The sequence below is a fragment of the Poecilia mexicana genome, unplaced genomic scaffold, assembly GCF_051168715.1.
Source record: "Poecilia mexicana isolate PSO_F unplaced genomic scaffold, ASM5116871v1 scaffold_10, whole genome shotgun sequence".
In the NCBI taxonomy this organism is placed as follows: domain Eukaryota; kingdom Metazoa; phylum Chordata; class Actinopteri; order Cyprinodontiformes; family Poeciliidae; genus Poecilia; species Poecilia mexicana.
Window position 1 is genome coordinate 27256936 of NW_028263379.1, and position 22021 is coordinate 27278956.

General features: G+C 43.2%; 1 protein-coding gene across 1 annotated transcript; it reads right to left on the bottom strand.

The window, feature by feature from the left end:
- Nucleotides 1–443: 443 nt before the first annotated feature.
- Nucleotides 444–21493, bottom strand: LOC106928838 (progesterone receptor). Its single transcript, XM_015005375.2, has 9 exons — nt 20080–21493; nt 15734–15870; nt 15271–15387; nt 13890–14024; nt 13517–13717; nt 11750–11894; nt 8623–8753; nt 8326–8477; nt 444–1712 (listed from the first exon to the last, which is right to left on the bottom strand). The coding sequence occupies exons 1-9, from the start codon at nt 20940–20942 to the stop codon at nt 1548–1550; spliced, it is 2046 nt and encodes a 681-aa protein (XP_014860861.1). The 5' UTR covers nt 20943–21493; the 3' UTR covers nt 444–1547.
- Nucleotides 21494–22021: the final 528 nt, after the last annotated feature.

Genomic DNA, 22021 nt, shown 5'->3' on the forward strand with positions numbered 1-22021 from the left:
GAGAGTATTGAACTTTCAGACTACATACTATAAGCCTGGAAATTATGAAATGTTGATTGTCTTTCATAACTTCATTGGTTTAACGAGATAAAAACTGACAAATATTCCCTGTTTTGTCTGAGGTTTACATTACTATAGCCCAATTGATTTTGTTAAATAGCAATTTAACTCACCTTGTTTTGTATTTATACTTAAAAAATGATTGTAAATGTTCCTCTTTTTTTTTTTACATTTCAAACAGTTTCAACTTTATTAACAGTGCCAATTATCAAAAAGCAACTCTCCTCATTCCTACTTTAAAAATGTCCAGAAGTTAGAAAAACATTCAAAGTTTTAGCTAAATGCTAAAACCCTGTTAGGGTTTTTGCGTCTTCACTGATACCGTCTCTGCTTTGGCCCATAAATCCAACACTGCTTATGCAAGAAACACAGCAACCAACGCGTAGTGTCTTTACTGGACATTTATTATCGAAGCTACAATAAACACATGACGACACACAAGAAAGCATTTTGCAAAGAACACCTTTAAGAAACGGTAGAAAAGTTCCACAGCATTATGAAATATCCACTTTGAAAAAGTTGTACTTGAACAGTGTTTGGCACTCCAAAAAGCTTCTTTTTTTCTTTTTTTTTTTTTTATAAAGTTCCCCTCAGTGTTAACTGGCAAACAAGTATTTGAGACTTTTCTTTCTGATCATTTTCTACTTGGATCCAAAGTTGTTGTTTTTTTCATAAATATACACTTAAAATCAGCTTTACCGCAGTCACTTGCACTTTAAAGGTGTTCATTATAACACACTGAACAATACATAAAACTATTTGCCAAGTTTTTTTTTTTTGTAAAGTTTTTTTTTCTTTTTCTAAGACATGAGAACAGCTTTTAAAAATGTTTTTATATGCCTTCGGGCGAGATAACTTTTCCTCTTAGCATGCAAGTCACAACTGTGTTATTATCTGCCAATCAAGCAGTTTTTCTCTCTCTCTTTCTCTCTCTGTCAGGTGCACACAATCACATTCATTGTGGAAAAAAAGCTAGTTCAAATGTCATACTGCAGCACACAGAAGAAAAGCTTTTTGGGGATGAGAACTCTGCAAACATGTTTTTCTCACTACGATACTGGCTTTATCTTTCAGCTGACAGTAATCAGTAAGAAGAGCTGAAGAGGTTTTACATGCCCAACTCCGTTGGCTGATGTGCAGGAATGCATGCAAGTGTTGTGATCAGCTCTCCAAGAAACCCCCCCCAAAAAAAGAGAGAAAACCATGTGCTGTGTGTGTGTGTGTGTGTGTGTGTGCGTGTGTGTGTGTGTGTGTGTGTGTGTGTGTGTGTGTGTGTGTGTGTGTGTGTGTGTGTGTGTGTGTGTGTGTGATGCACTGAGCAGGCAGCGAGAAAGAAGAGCAGAGTGGACTTTTACTGGATTACAAAACACTGGAAGAATGTGCCATCCCCTCCGTCTATCAGGGTCCGATTGAAAGGCTCCGTCACCTCGTGAAAACCGCAACGCGTGTCCCTCGTGTTTCAGATCCACCCGGAGGAAAAATCCCCCTCAGGCCGTGTTGTGGAACAGGATGGGCTTGACCATGCCCGAGAGGATCTTAGGCACGTGAACGCTGACGATCTCGGAGATCATCTCCGGGAAGTTGACGCGCATCTGCAGGGACTGAGCTTGGATGAAGAGGTCGTAGGTGAACTGGTGCAGCTTTCTCACGACCTAAGATGGAGGAGAGAACGAGGTGGAGAAAAGAGAGAGAGAGAGAGACGTGGTTAGGAGCTACGTGTGCACGAGGCGGTTAGTGCTGAAAAAGACATCTGACGTTCTACGCTCCACAGATGGGTGGAAAAAGGAGAGAGAAAAAAAAGGCCTGAACTGCGAGACCTTAATCAGTTCTGGTCTTCTCCCTCTTCTCTGGCTGCTCTCCAACTCGTGACACACACAGCAGAGCATTTAAGGGACAAAACTTGCTCTCTGTAGGAGAGATCCGATCCTCTTGGGGTTACACACGATCAATGATCTCAGGAGTTTGTCTGCTGGCACTTAATTGTTTCCACTTCAGGAGGAAAGTGGTCGACTTGCTCCCTCTAGTGGTGAAACATTTGTTATTTTTAAAATGTCAGTGGGACCCGTAGAGCTGCTGATGTATTAATTTGTTAAAAATAAAAAGATATCCATCTGAGCGTAAGTGATTTGTAAGCCTTTTTTCCTTGAGTAAAAACATTTACTTTGTGTAAATAAAAGTCTGTTCTCAGGCGCTCCCTCGGGTCATAACGACAAATACTTGGGCGATAAATTTCGGCAGACAGAAAGCTCACAGCCTGCCTGACATGTCCGCATGATAAACAAGCTCTCAGCCGGTGATTTATTTCAGCTTTTACTGATGGAATTTATCTTGGAGGCAAATGTGTGCAGATGTTTTAAAGAAAGAAAGAAAGAAAGAAAGAAAGAAAGAGAGGGAGAGAAATGATGGTAGAGGATGGATGGACAAAACCCCCCCCCCAAAAAAAACTATGTGACCCCCTTTAAATCTGGCAATGTGTTCTGTGAGTTGTCAGGTTCCCGTCTAGCCATACCGTCTGACTTCTCAGACTCTGTGAATGTAAAGAGACGCAGTGTAATTTACAACTTTTAGAAGTCAAACGTCTGCTGCTAATTTTTCTCAGTTGGTCTGGTTTGCCGGGGGAAAAGTAAGCATTCCTGTGAGGGTGGTTCACTATCCTGAGCTGACGCTGCTAATAAAGACGGCATAGACGGTTTATTGCTGCAGTAGTTCATAACCTGATAGCACAGATGTTTAAAAACGTCAACCTCAAAGTATTCATATTCCTTTGAACTTTTTTTTTCTGTGATATTTATTTGTATTTGCCCCCCTTTTTTTGTACTGATGCCCCAATTAAAATCCAGTGCGATCAAATTAAACCACTAAAGGCTGCAAAAGATTTGAAACAAGGGTGGAGTTTCAACTTCCAGAAGGAAAACTACCCTAAACACAGTTAAATTGGTGTTGGGATGGTTTAGGTGAGGGGATTTTGGGACATTTACAAGCCAAAGAGACCTCCCCCCCACCCCCCTGAGTCCAGCTAAATATAATCTACTGTTGTATTTTTTTTTAGTTTAAAAAGAAAACAAACATCTATGTGATATTTAAATTTATAGAAAGATCATAATAAAAAAGCACATATGTAGAAAAATAATTGGTAACTCTATTAAACACAAAAGAAAATCCACAATGGTCACTGAAATAACTTGAAAACTAAACATTTACAAAGAAATTAAGCTATAAGAAGCAGGCATTGTTTTTGAAATGTGGTTAATCTGAATCATTTTGATAAAAATAAAACTAAAGAAACAGACCTGGACAAAAATGCTGGTATTTCTAAAAAAAAAAAGAAAAAAGGTTGGCATAATTGACGACAGAGATACCGTATATTAAGCTAAGGTGTGTCCTCTAATTAGCATTACGAGAGAGACTGTCTCTAAGCAGCTTGGCGCTCCTGTGATTACAATTGCACATATTATTCAGACGTCTGAGGTCTGCAGGACTCCAGCCAACCTCCATAGCCGCCGGAGGAAAATTGATGACAAATTGAAGAGCAGGATCGCAAGAATGGTAACCAAAGAGCCTGGAACAACCTCCAAAGAAATTAAAGGTGAGCTCCAAGGTCAAGGTACGCCAGTGTTAGATCGCACAATCCATCGTTGCTTCGAGCCAAAGTGGGAGACGACCAAGGCGGAGACCAAAGCGAGAAAAAAAGAAAGCAAGACTGGAATTTTCCACAATGCATAGTGACAAACCACAAAGCTCCTGAGAGAAAGTTCTTTGGACAGAGGAGACAGAACTGGAGCTTTTTGGCACGGCAGTTCTATATTCACAGACCCAAGAATGAAGAAAACCAAGAAAAGAACACTGTCCCTACTGTGAAACATTAAGGAGGCTGGGTTATGTTCTGAGGTTGCATCTGGCACAGGGCGTCTTGAATCTGTGCAGGGCACTATGAAAACTCAAGACCAGGCATTCTGGAGAAAAATGTGCTGCCTAGCGTCACAAAGCTCGGTCTCAGTCGCAGGTCGTGAGTCTTCCAGCAGGGTAATGACCCAAAGCACACAGCTAAAAACACCCAAAAACGGCTAAAAGCAAAACACTGGACTGTTCTGAAGTGGCCTTCCATGAGCCCTCAACTAAATCCTGTTGGAAATCTGTGGAGGGAGCTGAAACATGGAGAAGACAACCTTCAAATGTGAGAGAACTGGAGCAGGAGGAGCGGACCAAGATACCTGTGGAAAGTCGCAGCGGTCTCACTGACGGCTATAGAAGTCGTTTGATTGCAGTGAGTTACAGGTTCTGTCGCTTTTGTCAATGCCTGTTTCAGTAGTTAGTTTGTTCAAAATGATCCTGTTGGAGCACAGTTTAAAAGCAAAGTCTGACTTTCACTTGTTAATTCTACGTACATTTTTATATACTATTACTTTTTGTGACAATTGTGATGATCAACGGAGAGGGAGTAGCTATTTTGTCCGTGCTTTAGTTTCCAACCCATTGACAAGATTGATGAAGCTAAACATATCACTGGTGCTTTTGTCATTTTTTGTTACTTTTGTGCCGCTCTGTTTAAATTCAATCCAAATATTTCATTAAAAAAAACCCTGAAAAACTCCTAAACCCTATATCTGCCATATCATTATTTAAAAAATACATCCCAGCCAATGTTTTTATTTTTAGCCAACGCCATTAAGAGCCAAAGAAGGTCAGGAAAACCAACTTTGGTTCCAGAGGCACAGCTTGCAGACCCCTGGTTTAGATCGAAACCTATTAATGTGTTGGAATGGCCTATTCAAAGTCCAAATTCACTCAAAAATATGCAGCAAGACTCGGAAAGTTATTCGTAGACGCTCTCCATCAAATGTGACTGAACCTGTGCTAAAGACTTCAGTGTTGAGATGTGCAGAGCTGGAAGAGAGATGACTGGAGTAAAAGTTGAGAGAACAAAATATTGATGAAGATGGCTGAAGCCAAACGTACGTCACACCTCCGTTTCGTCTTATTTGTAAAAAAGTTGAAAACCATGTGTTCCTTTCCTTCCTTTTCACAATTATGCACTACTTTGTGTTCATCCATCCTCATAAAATCCCAATAAAATACACTGCCTGTCCAAAAACTTCACCACCTTGATTATGAAAGCTAATATAGGTCAGAGCCTCAAACAGGATAATTATTATGGAAATGAGTATCTTTCAGCAGACAACAAGCTATTTTACTCTAAGCGTCGCTTGTTTGTTCATTTTAGAGAAGGTTTTCATACACCAGAAACAGTGGTAGAACCCATGGGTAGGTGATGCATTGAACTGGGCGCACTAATCGCACCGTCTGGGTTGGCCGCCTCTGTGTGTTGTCGTTGTGTCTGGTCATGCACCGCTTTGCGGATCGCACGCGCCGCCTCTCTCAAACCGGGTGATTCGGATGGTGTTCCTGCAGAGGAGGTTCACCCGTACCCGCATGAACCACCCTGTAAGAACTCATTGTAGAAAGCCAAGAAAACCTTCTGCAATGAGGTTTTCTCATTGCAGAAGCGTCGCCGAGCGTCACCTTGCTGACGCTTACTACACCAAGGTAAGCGTCAAGTGTAAAAGCCGGTACCGCTCAATGCGAACCGCAAATATGAGTTAACAAATAGTCGCAGGTGTTTGTTTTGAGAGCAGCAATGAGAACAAAGAAAAGTGTGCGGCATGTGCTTTCAAACCTCACACTTGCTCCCTCGATACATGTTCCGGCACGTGCCTGCAACTTGAAGAAGCTTTAAATGTCGATGAACCACAACAGACGATCACAGGCGGATCTTTTTCAGCCGGTGTTCCTTACAAATCCTGCGTTCGCATAGATAAATACCAACCAATCGCAACCAGCAGAGCAAAATACCACACCAAGCAGCAGACATTATTTAATTCTTGAATTTTGTACCCTAAGTATATTTAGATAACTTTACATTGTCCATTTTGATTCATGGGCTGGCCCATGATTTTATGGGGCCTTAAGCGGAATATAAGTTAGGGCCTCTCGCTTCCTGTTAAGAACGTCAGAAGCAACATATAGAGATGGAGTGAAATTTGGGAGAGGAGGTCAAGTAACTTTCACCCCGAAAAATCTTAATTGGCTAAGCTTAAAATCAATCAGTCATAATGGGTTATTTTCTGAGACATGTCTGTGAACAAACCGAGCTCAAACGCAAAGATGAAACTCCTAGCGTCGTTTCATAGCTATGGTAACACAACAAACTATGAAAATTTATGTTTTTGCACGTTCAAAAAGGTAACTTGCCAACTTTTTTAAATCCTACATTTAAATATTAAACAATTTAAGGCTTTTAATTTATCTCTGCTGAAACCATTGGTTCAGATTTGATTGAATTGTCATTCTCGATAAACAAACGTTACAATTATAGATCTATCATCTGCGTTAAAATATAAGCAACAATGAGGGTCCCAGAAGGTTTTGGGGGCCCTGACTTAGTCCACTCAATGTCTTGGGTTGGCTCTGAATGTGACCAGCATTACGTAACTTGTTTTAAGACCAAGCTAATAATTAACTATATTTTTTTGTGTTGGTTTGGTGTGTTTAAATATTGTCAACAATGTCTTCCAATAACATATAATTACCTAGTCATATTGTTAAATTTCCTGTGAACTTTTGACATTTTTTAACACAAAAACATGGTGGGGCGCTGACTGACTGCTCCAGAGCCCCTACCGCCGGGGTTTCTGCAGGAAACCCAGCCAGAAACTACAAAAAAATGGGTTAAGGGCTGTCCAACACAAACTGGACAGACAACGGGGAACCATCATCTTCGCAGAAGAAATGTGGTTGGGACAACATATGAAACGATCTGGATCTGCGGTCATTTAGACATTTGGTGAATTCACGTCGTAAAAAAACAACAGCAGAACTCCCGGCTCTAGCCAGAGATTAAAGTAAGAGCATTTCCGCATGCACAATGCGAAGGGAATTTAAGGGATTAAGCCTAAACAGCTGTCTAGCCTTAAGCAAAGCACTGATCAGTGAGGCAGAGGGAGCTTAAAGACTGGACTCTGGAGAAATGTAGGAAGGTCATGTGGTCTGACAAGTCCAGATTTATCCTGTTCTGGGATGAAAAGAGGCAGATGAATTGATGCAGACATCGTCCCTGGAGTCTGCTGTGCAAGCCTGTGGGGGGCAGTGCTATGATCTGAGGTTGCTGCAGTCGGTCAGGTTCAGCAACATTACATACCCAAAGATTGTGGTCAGCTGACAACCTGAATATACCGAATGACCAGGTTGTTCCAACAACGGACGTGTTTCCCCCTAACCTGACGGCATTGGTGTATTCCAAGATGGCAACGGCGAAATTTACCGAGCTGAAATTCAAGAAGCATGAAACATAATTGTCGCCACCAGAGTCCAGAACCCGGGATGTGCTGGAGACTGATCCCACTGTGGTCTCGTTCTCCTATCGTTTCTACATGACCTTGGCGAAAGCCAAATGCAAATCTGGATAGAAGTAAACATGGTGACAGTGAATAAGCTTATTGAAACTACGCCACAGCGAATGGGTCCCACAACCCAAGCAAAATATTAGTGTCATTTTTTTTTCTTTTTTGGGAACAGGCAATATGTCTGAGCCTTTTTGATGTGACGAAATGTGAAAAATAAATAAATACACAATTAAAAAGCAGGGAAAAATGGGTAATTAATTAGAATTTTTGGGGGGGAAATTAAATATGTCTTGGTTTTTATTCGTATTATTGCCTTTTTGGTACGTTGCTCCAATTTTTTTTTATTGTTTTTATTTTTTATTATATTTGTCAAACTTAATTTTATTTTTATTTGATCATTTTTCTACCTGCGATGTTGTAACTGTTGTGAAGCTGAGGCTGTTGTAAATGCGCCATGTAAATAAACTTTCACTTGACTTAAACCAAACAGCATTTTTTGAATTTCAGCAGTGACACTCCGCAGCCAGCAGGTGGAGCCAGAGCAGAGGAGATGAGAAGAGCTGAACTGAACCTTTGTCTGCCAAGGCAGTTATTCCTTTCTTTCTTTTTTAATTACATAAACAGAATAAGTGGCTCTGTTAATGTAACCTGAACGCGTTCGGTAAAAATAAACCAACACTGTACTGCCGGGAGCCAAATACAGTGTTAGTGTTCTGAAATCCAAATGACTTTCACCTGATGAAAGCCAAAAATGACAAAATGACACTTGCGTAACAGATCAGCAACAAGTAAGGAGTGGAAGGAAGGAGGCAGGTTCAGGGGTTGGGGGTGTGGGGGGTTTGGGTTACAGAGTCCCATGTATTACCGACTGGAGGTAGTCCAGTAGCTGCGTGAGCTGAAACAGCCTCTGTGTCCGGGTGGTCTCCCCGTGGTGGCTCGCTAAGCGGTCCAGCTCCTTGATGTAGGAGGTCCGCAGTTCGTCAAAGCAGCGCTGGCTCCTCAGGCCCTCCACTGGCACTGTGACCACAAAGCCAGAACACAACAATAACTCTCACAGGCTTTATCCCTCCCCATCAATTCTCCGGAGCATGGGCCGCGCTCTGTTCAAGTCGTATTTCACTTCAACGGGGCTGTTTTTTGGAAATGATCCCGGGTGACTCACTGATGCTGAAGAGGACCAGGGCCTTCATGCAGAGGAACTCCTCCTCGGTAACCTCCAGCTTGCAGAACCTCTGGGCGAGCAGCTTCATCCTCACACAGTGTTCGTACATGCTGGACACTTGCATACGTTGGCTGGGATGGTGGGAGGAAAAATGGGGGACGGGGGGGGGGGGGGAATAAATAAAAAAATCAACCAAACACAGTATTAGAGGGAGGAGAGAGGAGTGATCGGATACAAGGTGTGACAGAAGCAGAAGTGTGAAGCCAGGAGATGTTCTGGCAGAAACACACAGAGAGGAGGAAGAGGATTAATAGTTGTGGGGACAAGAGAAGAGGAGATCGGAGAAAGCACGGCAGGGGTGAGAGAAAAATGAGTTAGATGGATAATGGAAAAGGAGAACGACAGATGGGCAGAGAAAAATGAGGGTCAGCAACACGGGCAGGCGTATCCATTAACCGCGGCGGTCGCGGGCGGCCCTGTAGGAGCGACGGAGGTCTAATGCGCAGAGAACGAGTGTTTTGCTAATGTAACACAAAATGGCAGAAAAATTGAGAAGGCGCATGACTGGCTGTACGCCATCAGAACGCCGCTCACAGCAGTTCAACCGGATTGCAAGGCGGCGGCGAACGTTTAGCGGCTCGCAAAACGGCGAATACCTACGGAACTCTGTCACACCGCGCCACCTTAATGTAATTTCTACTGGGAATTTAGACCAACACAAAGTAGTGCATAATAGTGAAGCAGAGCGAAAATGATGCATCGTTTTTGAAATGTTTTGTAAATATCCAATGACTAAATAACAAATCATTTGGGCCTTTGCCCAAAGATCGAAACTGAAATTCACCCATTTTGTTTCTGCAAAGTAGCTCAGTTTCACTTGGACTGAACAGAAAGTGTCTTTGAGCAGCTCTTCTCACGGTATCTCAGGGTAGACTTTCACAGAGCCATTCAAACACTACTACCTACTTTGGTCTAAAACCCTTTGCTTGTTGCTTTGTCTGTATGCTCAGTGTTGTTCTCCTGCCCCACTCTGCAGTCTCTTACAGCCTCTAACAGATTTCCTTCTAATCTTGCTCCTTACAGCAGGTTGCTGCGACCACCATTACTCACTACAAAGACACTGTGTTCAGGGTAATGTAAAGTTAGTTTTTGCCCAAACACAGTTGCCCAAGAAGTTAAATGTTGGACTCGATTGACCAGAACCAAAGATGTTTCTGACGGAGTCAAATAATTCGGCCGTATTCTGTTTTTTTAAATAACAATGCGCTTAATTTTAAATAATTGCAATTGAATCCTGGTTATTCAATTGCACTTAATTTTTATTTGGTTTAATTAACAATGAACAGAGAATCCAGATCCCATCATACACCAAGCAAATGAGCACATTTACTTTTTCTCCACAAAAACCACTGGCTGTTTCCCCCAATAACTACATCCAAACAATGAAATTAAACAACCCCATTTCGTTTTTAGACCCAGCTCCGTTTTGGCGCTTGTTGTAACCGCATGGTGAGTCAGGTGCAAATCATTTGGGATGTGTGATTGATAGGAGCGGAGCAGGGCGGGGGCGTGTAGGCTTTTACTTGTCCAGCGCGCTGCACTTGTTGCAGTCTAATTAACTTGTGTGCCTTTCTTCATTTCTTTCTCCAATAAAGTAAACTGCCTGCTCCTCTGTTTAGACGGAGCATTCACAACATAGCATTCGCTTCAGTTTTACCTGTTCTGTATTTGCTGCACACTTGTTAAAGGCGCCAAAGAATCCCGACCCAACCTGTCCATCCAGCAAATAATTTTGTGCTGACAAAACCTGAAATTTGGGCCGGGCTCCGGCTATAGATCTAAACGCCAGTCTGAGGTCTGCCACCACTCTGGAGACAGAAATTAAAAGCAGCACTCGAATGCGTTTTGGAAGCGGACACGCTCCAAAGTGTCCCCGTCCATAACTCTGTCAGCTCCTGGTCAGCAAGATGCAGTCGGTTCAGCGTCCATGTCAGAGCTGATATTCAGAAGGATTTTTTTTTCTTTTTAGTGATTGAATTAGTTTCCTCTGGGATGTACTCTGTGCGCAAAGTAAGTTGAAAATGTTCGCACTTATGCACCGAGTAATCAAGGATGTAAGTTGTAATCCATCTAAAAAAAAAGTCAAATACAGGAAATATTCTGTCAACGTGACTCCTGACCCACAAGTCACCACTATGGCTTGTGGTAACCATTAATCTGACATTGACTTCCTTCTCCACAAAAACCAGATTTATAGACGGCGTGTCAACAGACTGCCTCAGCAACTCCTCCAAAGTCATCAGAAGCATGCTGCCACCACCGCGTCTTTCAGTGGCAGCGGTTCGCTCATAATGTATATGGTTAAGCTTTTTGAAACTCATGTAAGACACAAAGCTCAATTTTGGTCTCATCTAACAAAAGCACCAACTTCCAGAAGTTTGCAACATCACTGGTGACAAACTTGGCTTTACCACTCCATGAATATGAATGCATTTGTAAGACACTGTGTACATGCATATCACGCATTGAGATTTGTGATAAAAGCGGCAGTACGGTTTTTTTGTTTTTTTTTTGTTTTGTTTTTGTAAGTTCAAAGCAGAGACAAAAGACGAAAGTTGAAGTTAAAGACAGGTTTTTGGGTGGAGGCTGGAAGGTTGCGGCGCGTATCAAGGTGAACGAAAGCAAACATCTTGATGAGACGACTGCTTCGGTAAAAGAGAGATTAAATGGAATAAATCATCAGAGGTGATCCCTCTGCGGCCACGCGTATCAGACGCAGAGGAAGTGGTAAGATCAGAACGCGCTTGTTTACCGCCGCGTCTTGAAAAAGCACGCGTTTTATTGTTTGATTAGTCAGTCTTCCTCTGAACCACGTATTCCACCGTGGTTCTGCTTCCCAGTGACGGTGACAGGTGGAAATCTCCCGATATTTCCAACAGACCCCCACGCCGCTGCGATTATTACAACTGATTACGCCCCAAACAAACTTTTTCCTCCCTCCCCGCTGTTTTCTTAAGACGAAGCGACAGGCTTGGGAAACTTTAGTCAACTCGCTCAACTTGCTACCAAGAACTCCTTCAAGTTTAGACGTCTGGGACGGGTAAAAAAACTTTTTCGCGTGACTTACTCGTTGAACACCAAGTCGGGCGCAAAGTAGAGCATGGAGCAGTTGGTGAGCGTGTAGGATCTCCAGCCCAAGGCGAACACCATCACCCCCATCCATGACAACTGAATCACGGACATCTGGTCGTCCACATGCAGGTCACGGAAACCTGTTGATAAAATGGACATTTTAGGAAATGGGAAAACTATAATAATAATAATAATAGTAATAATAATAATATGAATAATATCCTGATTAACTCAATTAATAAAATTTAGACCGTAATAATGTCAAAGATCATACTAGAGACCCTGCTTTGCATTTTCATTTCTCTATCATCTCCATAAACAAGAACACATCTCCCTCTAGTGGCTTATAGTTGAACAGGCTAGCTTGCTCTGCACCAGACTGCTTCAGTGTTAAAGGGATCGGCCTTTTTTTTATTTTTTATTTTTTTAAGTTTGCAAGCAGTTGAGCTTAGACAACTCTCGTGGTTTCTCCCTTCAGTCTACATGCATTTACAAAGATCTAATCTAAAAAAAAAAATCCACAGTCTTCTGAGTAAAGCATATTTTATGACCCTATGTTTTTCTTTGGATCGTTGTACACACAGAAGCTGAGGATCATAAAAATGACGAGCCTTTCTGCATGAAACTCTTTTTAGGACACATGAAGCATTTCCCAGTCTGAGTCTCCCGGAAATAAATGCAAAAACTGTATAAAAGGCAAAAATTACAGGCGGCACCGAAGCAGTTGCGGGCCCACGCCGTGTTGCAGGACAACGTTTCATGCATATGTGGAAACAGGGGCATTGGGTGACGATAATACGCTGAAGAGACACGTGCAAAATCTGTTTTGGCACGAAGCGCTGCGGTCATGTGACCGGTGCTGCGCTTAGCACGGCAGCAGATTTAGCGTTCAGCAGGGCGCCTGTGTGGTGGATTCTGCGGGGAGATCCTTTGCTTTGGACCAGCTGTCTGCATTAGGGTCAAATGTCTGCACTATAAGTATGTCTCAAGCGCGCCAACAAGCATAGAGAGATGATGCCAGGGAGACAAATGTTACTTGTAGGAGTGCCGGAGTGAGAGGGGGCGAACTGTTTTTCAAAATAAAACATTTCCGAGTCTTTCTCCGACGTGTGAAACTCCCGATTGGTGACCGCTAATGTACGAGAACGCTAGCTTTCTAACTCACATGGGAAATGTCCTCTCTCAGTTCGTGTTTCACTCTGAAATATTATTAGTGGTGCACTTCCTCCAACCACCACTTCCTGTGTAAATAATCCTCAGCTGCTGGATCAATTATTCCGCAAAGGCAAAGCGAGAAAACTGCTCAAAGTTTCACAGAATGCTAGCATAAAGCACCGTGATATATACTTTTTGGAATTGGATACGTTCTGAGATGGACCGTGCGGCCCCACATGCACACCGAATAAAAATGCCATGAGAGTTATCTGCTGCAGGTGAGATATTAACGGCTTATAACCTTTCATGATAATCTCCTAAAATGAAATCCAACCCTTTTGAGGTCAGGCACCGAGCTAAAAGACACTCCGCGATTCTCGTGCCAGCTTTCGAAATATTTTCATGGCCCTATAATCTGATGAGTCACGCAAGTAACTGCGCATCTGTGGAGGATTGTCAACAGGTCCGACCAAGCGGTGCTATTATTTATCACGTATTGAGTGGGAGACAGCTGCCGCAGGTATTTTCAGCTCGCGGCGCTTTTCACGAAAAAAATAAATAAATAAAAAATCTGCCCCCTCTTTCGCCCCGGCTCATACCGGTTTACCTGGTATTGCCTTTGCCCAGCGCACAACGGTCACCAGCTGTCGTTCCCCGAGCTCGTTGAGGCTGGTGAGCAGGGAGGCGGGGCTGTCTGGTTGGGCGGGGTCGTGCCCCGCGTTAACAACGGCAGGCTCGATGGACTGCAGGATGGTGAGCAGGGAGAGGCAGGAGCGCATAGTTGGGGGGATCCCTAAAAGTTGAGGCCCTGCAGGAGTTTACACAGAAACAGGAGCAGAAGAATGATATATATATATATATATATATATATATATATATATATATATATATATATATATATACACACACACACATAAAATGGTCACACTCTTTGCAAATCTCTTTGATATTTGAGCTCGTGAGCCACTAATCCTCCCCACCTTGAGCCCTGGCAGCAGCATTTCCAGGCTCCAAGACAACGTTGTGCTTCCCTTCCCTCTCTCCATGCCCCCAGGCACCAGGCTGCTGTTCTTCCTCTCCCCCTCTCGTCTGTCCGGCTCCCTTCAGCCTACGGCCTACAATCACACACCAGGTGGAAGATAAATTGCTAAAACAGGAAGCCCCACTTACAAGTGAGCTCTTTCTTTTTCGCCAAATAATGTCCCTAAAGAAAACAGCAGCACGTGGTTACTACAAATGAGGCTAAAGTTGTTCACAAGCTTCTTGTGATGTTTCCTATCATCAACACGTCAGTTAAGTTCCTCTTCGCCGGCCAACAGGCAGACAGAAAGGACAGAAAAGGTCTTTTTGACCTCCGCTGAATTGAATTTGTCACGCTAAATTTTAGCAGGAACAGTTCTGCTCTGCTGAATCTTAGGCATTTGACCACACTGACCCGTTCTTTATCCATGTGCACAGCGAATACAGCAGCCTGCTAAGGGGTTCATACCTTTTGAACTTGGGATTTTGCCACACTTAGTGTGTTTTATTGGACTTTCATGCGGTAGACCAACACAAAGTACTGCGTGTTTTCTCGGCATGCTTTTTTAACAAAAAAAAAAAAAAAAAAAAAAAACGCGAAAAAGTATGGCATGCATATGTTTCAGCTCCCTTTGGTCTGACAGACCTAAATAAAATCTAATGCAGGAAATTGCCTTCACCTAATTCGTAAATCGAGTCCATCTGTGTGTAATGTAATCTCCAGCTGTTCTCTGAAGGCCTTAGAGGTTTGTTAGAGAACACTGGAGAACCAACAGCAGACAGGTCAGGGAGAGAGATGTGGCGTTTAAAAGCAAGGTTTAGGTTAGAAAACCTAAACCTAAAAGCGCTGCTTAAATCGAAAACCTAAAAATAGACAGCGCATGTACGGCAAAACTCGGAGAAAACGAATCGGAGGGAAGCAGCTGAAGGCCCCGACATAACCGTAGAGGTGCTGCAGAGCTCAGCAGGAAGAAAGTGTTTGCTGTACTATTAGTGTTCTTAAAATATTTGGAAGAGAGACAATGAGAAAGCCATAAAAGTTGTGTTTGGGGTGTGTCGAAGGCATGGCGAACATCACTGTGAAAACTCCACTCCAACTGTGGAAAACGGCGGCGGGATGGCATAATGCTTTGGGGACGCACTTTTAATTGCAGGGACAGAAAAAGCTGGTCAGAGATGAGGGGAAAATAGATGGGAGATAAATACAGATTAGGTCAGTCCTGGAAAAAAAAAAAACTTTGTTAGACTGAGGAAGATATTAAACTAAAGGTTCTTGTTGTTACATTTCTCTTCTTGGCACATTTTCTCTCCTTCAGTTTTTCATGCCTACAAGCTGCGTACCTTTCAGGCTCATTCCGGACATGAAGCACCTCTTTAGCCGACACGAGGCGCAGTTTTTCCTCCTCAGCTTGTCGATGGTACAGTCGTTCCGGCTGGCGCACAGGTGGTTCTGCTTTCCTGGAGGCACACAAAAAAAAAAAAAAAAAGAAAAAAAAAAAGAATCCACATTGCCTCGGCCTTTTACTCATAGCAACGCCACGTGGGTGTTTTCTGATAACAAACTGCTCGGCCTTATAATGTCAGGTCGCTGTGCCCTGACGGCAGAGAGTAGGTGGGTGTATAAAATTAAATCAGGGGATGCATACTGTAATTTTGATGTGCACTCAGGGATGCTTGAGTGCGTGTGTGTGTGTGTGTGTGTGTGTGTGTGTGTGTGTGTGTGTGTGTGTGTGTGTGTGTGTGCGTGCGTGTGTGCGTGTGTGTGTGTGTGTGTGTGTTGTGGTGTTGTTTGCGTCACTCCCACCTGCAGCAGCCCTCTTGAAGAACACTTTGCAACTGCCGCAGGTGACCGCTCCGTAGTGGCAACCCGAGGCGTCATCGCCGCACACCTGACACACTCTCCTGTCTGACAGGAACACGCCTGGGAAAAAATCCTCGTGCCTGGAAGTGCGCGCACACACACACGCACGCACACACACACACACACACACACACACACGCAAATTGTGACCGTTGTGATGGTAAGCCATGGTTTTCAAATGTTTCAGTTTCAAGAATCGCTAAAGTTTTCCATCATGGTTTGGACTGGAGATGTTTAATTTAGGGCGGCGCGATAAATCGATTCTATCATTTAATCGGATTTTTTTTTTTTTTAATCTTCACTTTTTGGAAAATTTTGGTTTATTTATTTATTATTAATGTGGTTCTTGGGTTTCCATATTCCAAAGTGACGTCAGCACTGCCAGGGCGGCCATCTTGTGTTTCACAGGTTCTATGTGCTTGGACTTTGAATTCAGGTCAACATTGCGACGGACTATTATTGCCTGGCTGCAATTTTGTTTTTAGATTTAATTGCGAGAATAAAGTCGGAATATTACAAACATACGGTAAGTGCTACAATTGAGTTGGAATAACACGTGAATAAATTTATAATCATAGGACAAATAAGTACTGTTTTTATGAGAACTCCAACAAGAAAAAATAACAAAAAAAACCTACAATTAGAAATGTTGAGCGCTGTGTGAAGTTATACTTTGGTACTAGTTTTAAAGACAACACATAATACTTATCAATACTTTATATTTTAACACAGCATTAAATTATTTTAAGTAGCAGGAGTTTGAAACATTCATGCAAAGGATACAAACCGTACAAACTAAGACTTTTTTTTTCTAGTGAAATTAAATTTCACTAGAAATTCTGAAAATTATATTCTGAAAATTAAACAAAAAATGGCTCATAGCCTGGCCCTGGTACTCCATCGTACAACTCACGGAAAGGCTAATTGAAATAAAAGCCACTCTTTGAAAGTATTTTTCTGTCATTTGCGCTTTCTTTTTAAGAAAACAAATCGAGGTGGGGGGGGTGTGGGGATATCGATTAAAATCGGATCTGGTCTGAAACAAATCATAGATTTTATTTTGAAGCCCTACTTTAAATAAGATGCCAGAGAAAGCCCAGGAGAGGTTTTTTGTTTTTTTTTCCCAGCTGTAGAGTAACATAGTGCTGACACCCTCCACACGTTAGCTGCACACTGTAACCAGCTGGCTGAAAGGAAGCTTATACTTTTTTTCTCACGGGCAAGAAAGAAACTACAAACAATCATGATGTGAACAACAAAAAAGCACCGCCTCTATAAACTGCTTTATAGTACTTGAAAAGTACTTGAAAAGTGTTGCTAAGTTTAATGCGCGTTTTAGATTTATTTATTGAAGTCTGCATATCTAAGTAAAAATAAAAATTTAACAGATAAGATTGTTATAATTACAATGATACATTAATATACCATCAGTACAAAACAAATGGTTCGTTTCTGTTTTAAATAAAGCAAGTAAATCATGTTATCATCCCACTGCCGCCTTGGGTCGAAGTGCAGAACACAAGACTGGATTCACAAGACTAAGATAAGGATTTATTTGAGTGATTTCTCAAACAGAACAAAGGTTTCATAAATTTTTGTTTAACTTTGAATTATTCACTCCAGATATTTTTTGTTTCATTTTGATCAAATTAAAAAGCCCAGAAGCCCCAATTCAACTTAATGGTGAATAGAAATCTATAAACCAGACAGAGCGAGCCGCCATATATATCACAGCCCTTCCGCCATGCACCACACCCCCTTTCACACTGGCCCCCTGGGCGGTGAGCCATATTCCTGAAAAGCCGCCACCGACGAGGCCGGTGGACCTCGCTCCTTCAGTAAAGTTTCACAAGCACATTAATAATATCCCTACATTCCTTTCTTTAACTATAAAACAATTTCAGGTGTCTCGAGCCGGAATCAGACGCTCGCGGAGAAGCGATGAAAAGAAGAGATCTAATGAAACCCTACACAGGATTACCAAGGCAGACACCAACTTAATTAGCCAGCAGACATGTACAATCGTCATTTCTAACAGTTTACACTCCACTCCATGTTGCACAGGTGGAGTGCGATATCTTTTATTTTTTTGCCACCCACTAACCCAAGGGCACCCTGGGTGGTGGGCCATAGCAGCCATAGCAAACCCTACTAATGATGTTCAAAAAATGTTAATGCATAAGTGATCGTGCCATGACAGCCTAATACCGACCACTGTCTGAATGGTTTTAAAATATGCATAAACGGTGGAGCGGGAGGAAACACTACCAGGGTATTTCAGGGTCCATTTTATGACTTTCAGTCATAACATGCATGAAAAAAAGCATGTAAGGACAGAGTAAATCAGATATATTTATAGATTAAGGTCAGTGGGATCTGTTCCACACAGAGAATTAGAGCACCAGCCCTTTAAAATCTAATCCAATTACAACTAGTTTTCCTGTCACACAGAGCCGATGACACAAGAGATGAATTCAACTAAGATACAAATAAAAACTTGTGATTAAAGAATGCCACAGTCCTGGAAATCAGCAACCCGTGGCATTTAGACTCTTCCACTCCCAGCACCGAATCAGCAACAGGTGCTGTATCTCTTGTTTATGGCCACGCTGATACATTAACTCCCCGTCTGGAAGTCGGCTCTAGCTGCAGCACAAATAAAAGGACATTTCTGGACATTTTTTGGGGGGGAACTGGGTGAACTTTGCTTCACAACGGCTGTATGTTGAAACGCAGCTCGGCCAAGGCCAAGAGCAGAAAAACGCAAAAAAGAAAAAAAAAAGGGGGTGGTGGGGGGACCGGAGGGGTGTGTGTGTGTGTGTGCGGTTCAGTTCTGGTGTAGATACGCAGCTGCTGCTGCAGCGGGACAGGCCATGATTCCACAAAGTAACAATGCGAGTCATGGCCAATGAGGGGGGCACGGTCACGTTTTTTTTTTTTTTTGAATCAACACAATCTATTGATGCCATGTGGCTTTTTCAAAGGGAAATTGGGTTTGAAATCAGATATCAGGGGGGTTCACCACCATCGCGCTTTAAAAGTAAGTGCCTGTCAGTAACGTCGCTGTAATGAAGCGTGATTCCCCCCCACCACCACCACCATCAGCCCCCCAACACGTTGCTCTTTTGTTTTCCACCATACGCAGAAGGGATTGACTGATAGCCCGTGAAAATTAAAAGTGGCAGGACCCAGACCAGACCCGGCCCAAGACTATATGGAAAACCCTGAACAAGAATTTCATTTGAGACCCCATTTCCAGGTCATGTTTCAATAAAAAAAAAAGAAAAAGAAAAAAAAAGAAGCTGTAAATAAACTGCGGCGACGAGCCTGGGTTTGGTATTCGTGCCTGGAGTGCAGCAATTCAACGCACACTCAGCCGAGTCTGGAAGGGGGAAAAAATATTTACCTTTTAATTATTGATTGGTTTGTAATTACCTGAGATATAAAATATGACTTTAACACAAGGAGAAGAATACATGGCTGAGGTAAATTTAAAAACTTGAAGTTTAAAAGAAAAATATCCACAGTAATTTTTTTAAAGGAATACATTTTTTTTATAAAAACAAATATTTAATCAAAAGCAACTAAAAATTAAAAGTTTTGAGATGGTTTTTGGTCCGTGCCAGAAAATAATTTAAGTTATAATGAACAATATTTGATTCCCCCCCCCCTCCACACACCGCTACAAAATTGGGCAGTAGGTTTTTTTTTTTATTTTATTTTTTTTAAAGATGCAGTTATGTTTGATTTCTTGGGGGTAGTAGCTTGGATCCGTGAACCCATAACACAGGAGTTATAGGCTCATGAAGCTAATTGTTGTGGTGTTAACAACCAGGAGGAGCACAAGCTGATAAAAATTTAACTAAGCACTAAAAGAACATGTTCACAAGTAGAGACTGCACTACATTGTGTATGCAACAGGTTTCACGAGATACAAATCATCAAGTATCCTAATTTATAGTTTTCATTTGGCAACTTTCCCCATGATTTATGTGCGGCAGCCATATTGGATCCGAAGTTTGGTGCTGCTGAGCAACTCTCCGACACTCCTAGTTGGAATTCTGGCTTAATGGGGCGGTCTTTATGACTAAGAACTTGGAAAATTCAAGTACAAAGAGAAAACAACATATATTCTCCGTGAGAGGTCAAGAACTCTTACGGTCCTCCTGGTGGCCTGGGTGCCCTAAGCAGTTGCTTACTTTGCTTATGGCTTGGGGCGGCTCTGGAAATAGATTGTCCTCTTGGTTTGAAACAAATAAAAAAAAAGGAACTCAGAAGCAGTAATTTACCTGAAGCCGCGATCTGTGCAGTGCACCCAAACGGAAGGTTCAGTCTTGATAGTGGAAAAAGCGCTTTGCCCTTGAGGAATCGCGTCTGGGTAACTTTCCACTTGGCCAAACGCCTGAACCGTCGAAACTGGCGCACCGCCTTTACCGCCTCGCTCACCTCTCCTGTACCACACACAGTCGCACTCTTGCCTGGGTCCGAAAGAGGTTTGTCCGCAGTATTTACACAAGAAACTGTGTCCGTCGTATGCGCCTCTATGCGGCTCGGATCGCTCGCCGTATGCGCGCTCGGTGGCGCACCACACACCTTGGGTCTCTCTGTACAGGTTCGCCTCGGCAGAGTAGGGGGAGTACGGTTTCAAAGATCCAACTTCAGTCACTTGAGGGGTCGTGGGAACCTCCGCTATCGAGTTCATGAACATGCTCGAGTCCTTGCAAACGAATCTGGAGATGACCGAGCCGCGCGTCACAGTCTGCGCAGCGTCCATGTCCCCCGAACTGAACTGATCCACGCAGCTCACCTGCCGCAAACCGTGGCATACCTCCCCAAATTCGTCCACTCCGAGGCTGCTGTCGGCTCGGACCAGCCTGCTTCCTTCCGAGCTCGCGCTTCCAGGCGTGCCCAACTCCGGCGCTCCGCAGGAACTGTTTCCGCCGGCGGCGGCGGGCTCGCAGTCTCCGAAGGCGCTGCTGGGGCACTGGTTCAGACCGCCGAGCGGAGACGACAGCGGGTCCAGCCCCAGAGACACCGACACGGCTCGGCTGAGTTCGAGAGTTGGACACGCGTATGCATCGACGGTCTCCATGCGATCCCTCTCGGTCATCCTCGTCTCGTCTCGGTCGGGCAGCCTGGAGCGAAAGGCCATCTTCGGCTCTCGTCCTTGGAGTTAAAGCAGAGTGCACGGAGAGCAAACAAACCACTTTCCCCCCCCCTTCTTCCCGGCGAGAAAACGCCTACTAAGTAAGACTCCACTCATGCGTCTCAGCGGATGGGGAATTCAGATCAGCCGACGACGTCGCTGAAGGGAAGGGACGTCCCGCCGATCCGATCCGCGAATGAAGCGCTGCACAACTTTTTTCTTCCCTCCTTCTTTCCTCTCTCCCCCTGTCTCTTTCTTTCTTACAAAGAAACCATTTTCAAGAGCGGCGCTTCGGGTTAGACTGTTTGCACGCTACTAAAATTAACCTCAACTGTAACCGATAGAGACAGCAGTGGGAGGACTTTGAACCTTGATTGGCTACACTGTCAGAGCTGCAAAGTGAACAATAACTCCACGGAGCACAGGCGAGCCGGAACGTAACTTATCTGAATGAGGGCTGCCCCCCTGTTATTTGGGGGGCGAAAAGTAAGCAAATCTCGCGAGAATAGCGGCGATTAGGCAGTAAATCCACTTAATGTCACTGTCCACACCTAGGAGCAAAGACTGCAGCTGTCATACTGAAGTTACACAATCTTGTTTGTTCACTTTTCCCCCCCATCATTCCAAACGATAAAATCCCATTAAGCGATGAAATATTCGCTGTTAATAACGTCCGTGATCACAATGAATTAAAAAATAAATAAATAAAATCCTTGAACTGTTTTACCTTTTGTGACGTTAGTGGATCTTGAGAGAATTTTCCATGGTAGTAGAGGCCAGTTGTGAAGGAAAATAATACATATTGTTGAAATAATTTCATATTTAAAAGAAGAAAATGTATTTGTAGTATGAGACCAAAACTATATTTGTGAAATGCTGATGAAGGAGAAAACTAACAGTGCATATAATATCACTCTGCCTCCAATGTGAAGTTAGATGGCAGCATCATGCTGTGGGTGATGCTTTTCCTTCATCAGGGACTGTGTGGACGACGGTTTCAGCTAAATAAAGAGGGGCAAAAGAAATCTGCAAAAGGACTTGAGATTGGGGTCAGAGTTCACCATTCATCTGGAAAACAACCCTGA

Bases quoted from the DNA above. Each gene is read 5' to 3' on its own strand.
- LOC106928838 (XM_015005375.2), bottom strand. From the start codon at position 20,942: ATGGCCTTTCGCTCCAGGCTGCCCGACCGAGACGAGACGAGGATGACC. The intron at 15,871-20,079 runs GTAAATTACTGC...GCGCACTTCCAG, and splicing joins TGCACAGATCGCGGCTTCAG to GCACGAGGATTTTTTCCCAG. The intron at 11,895-13,516 runs GTAAACCGGTAT...TTTTATCAACAG, and splicing joins CTGGGCAAAGGCAATACCAG to GTTTCCGTGACCTGCATGTG.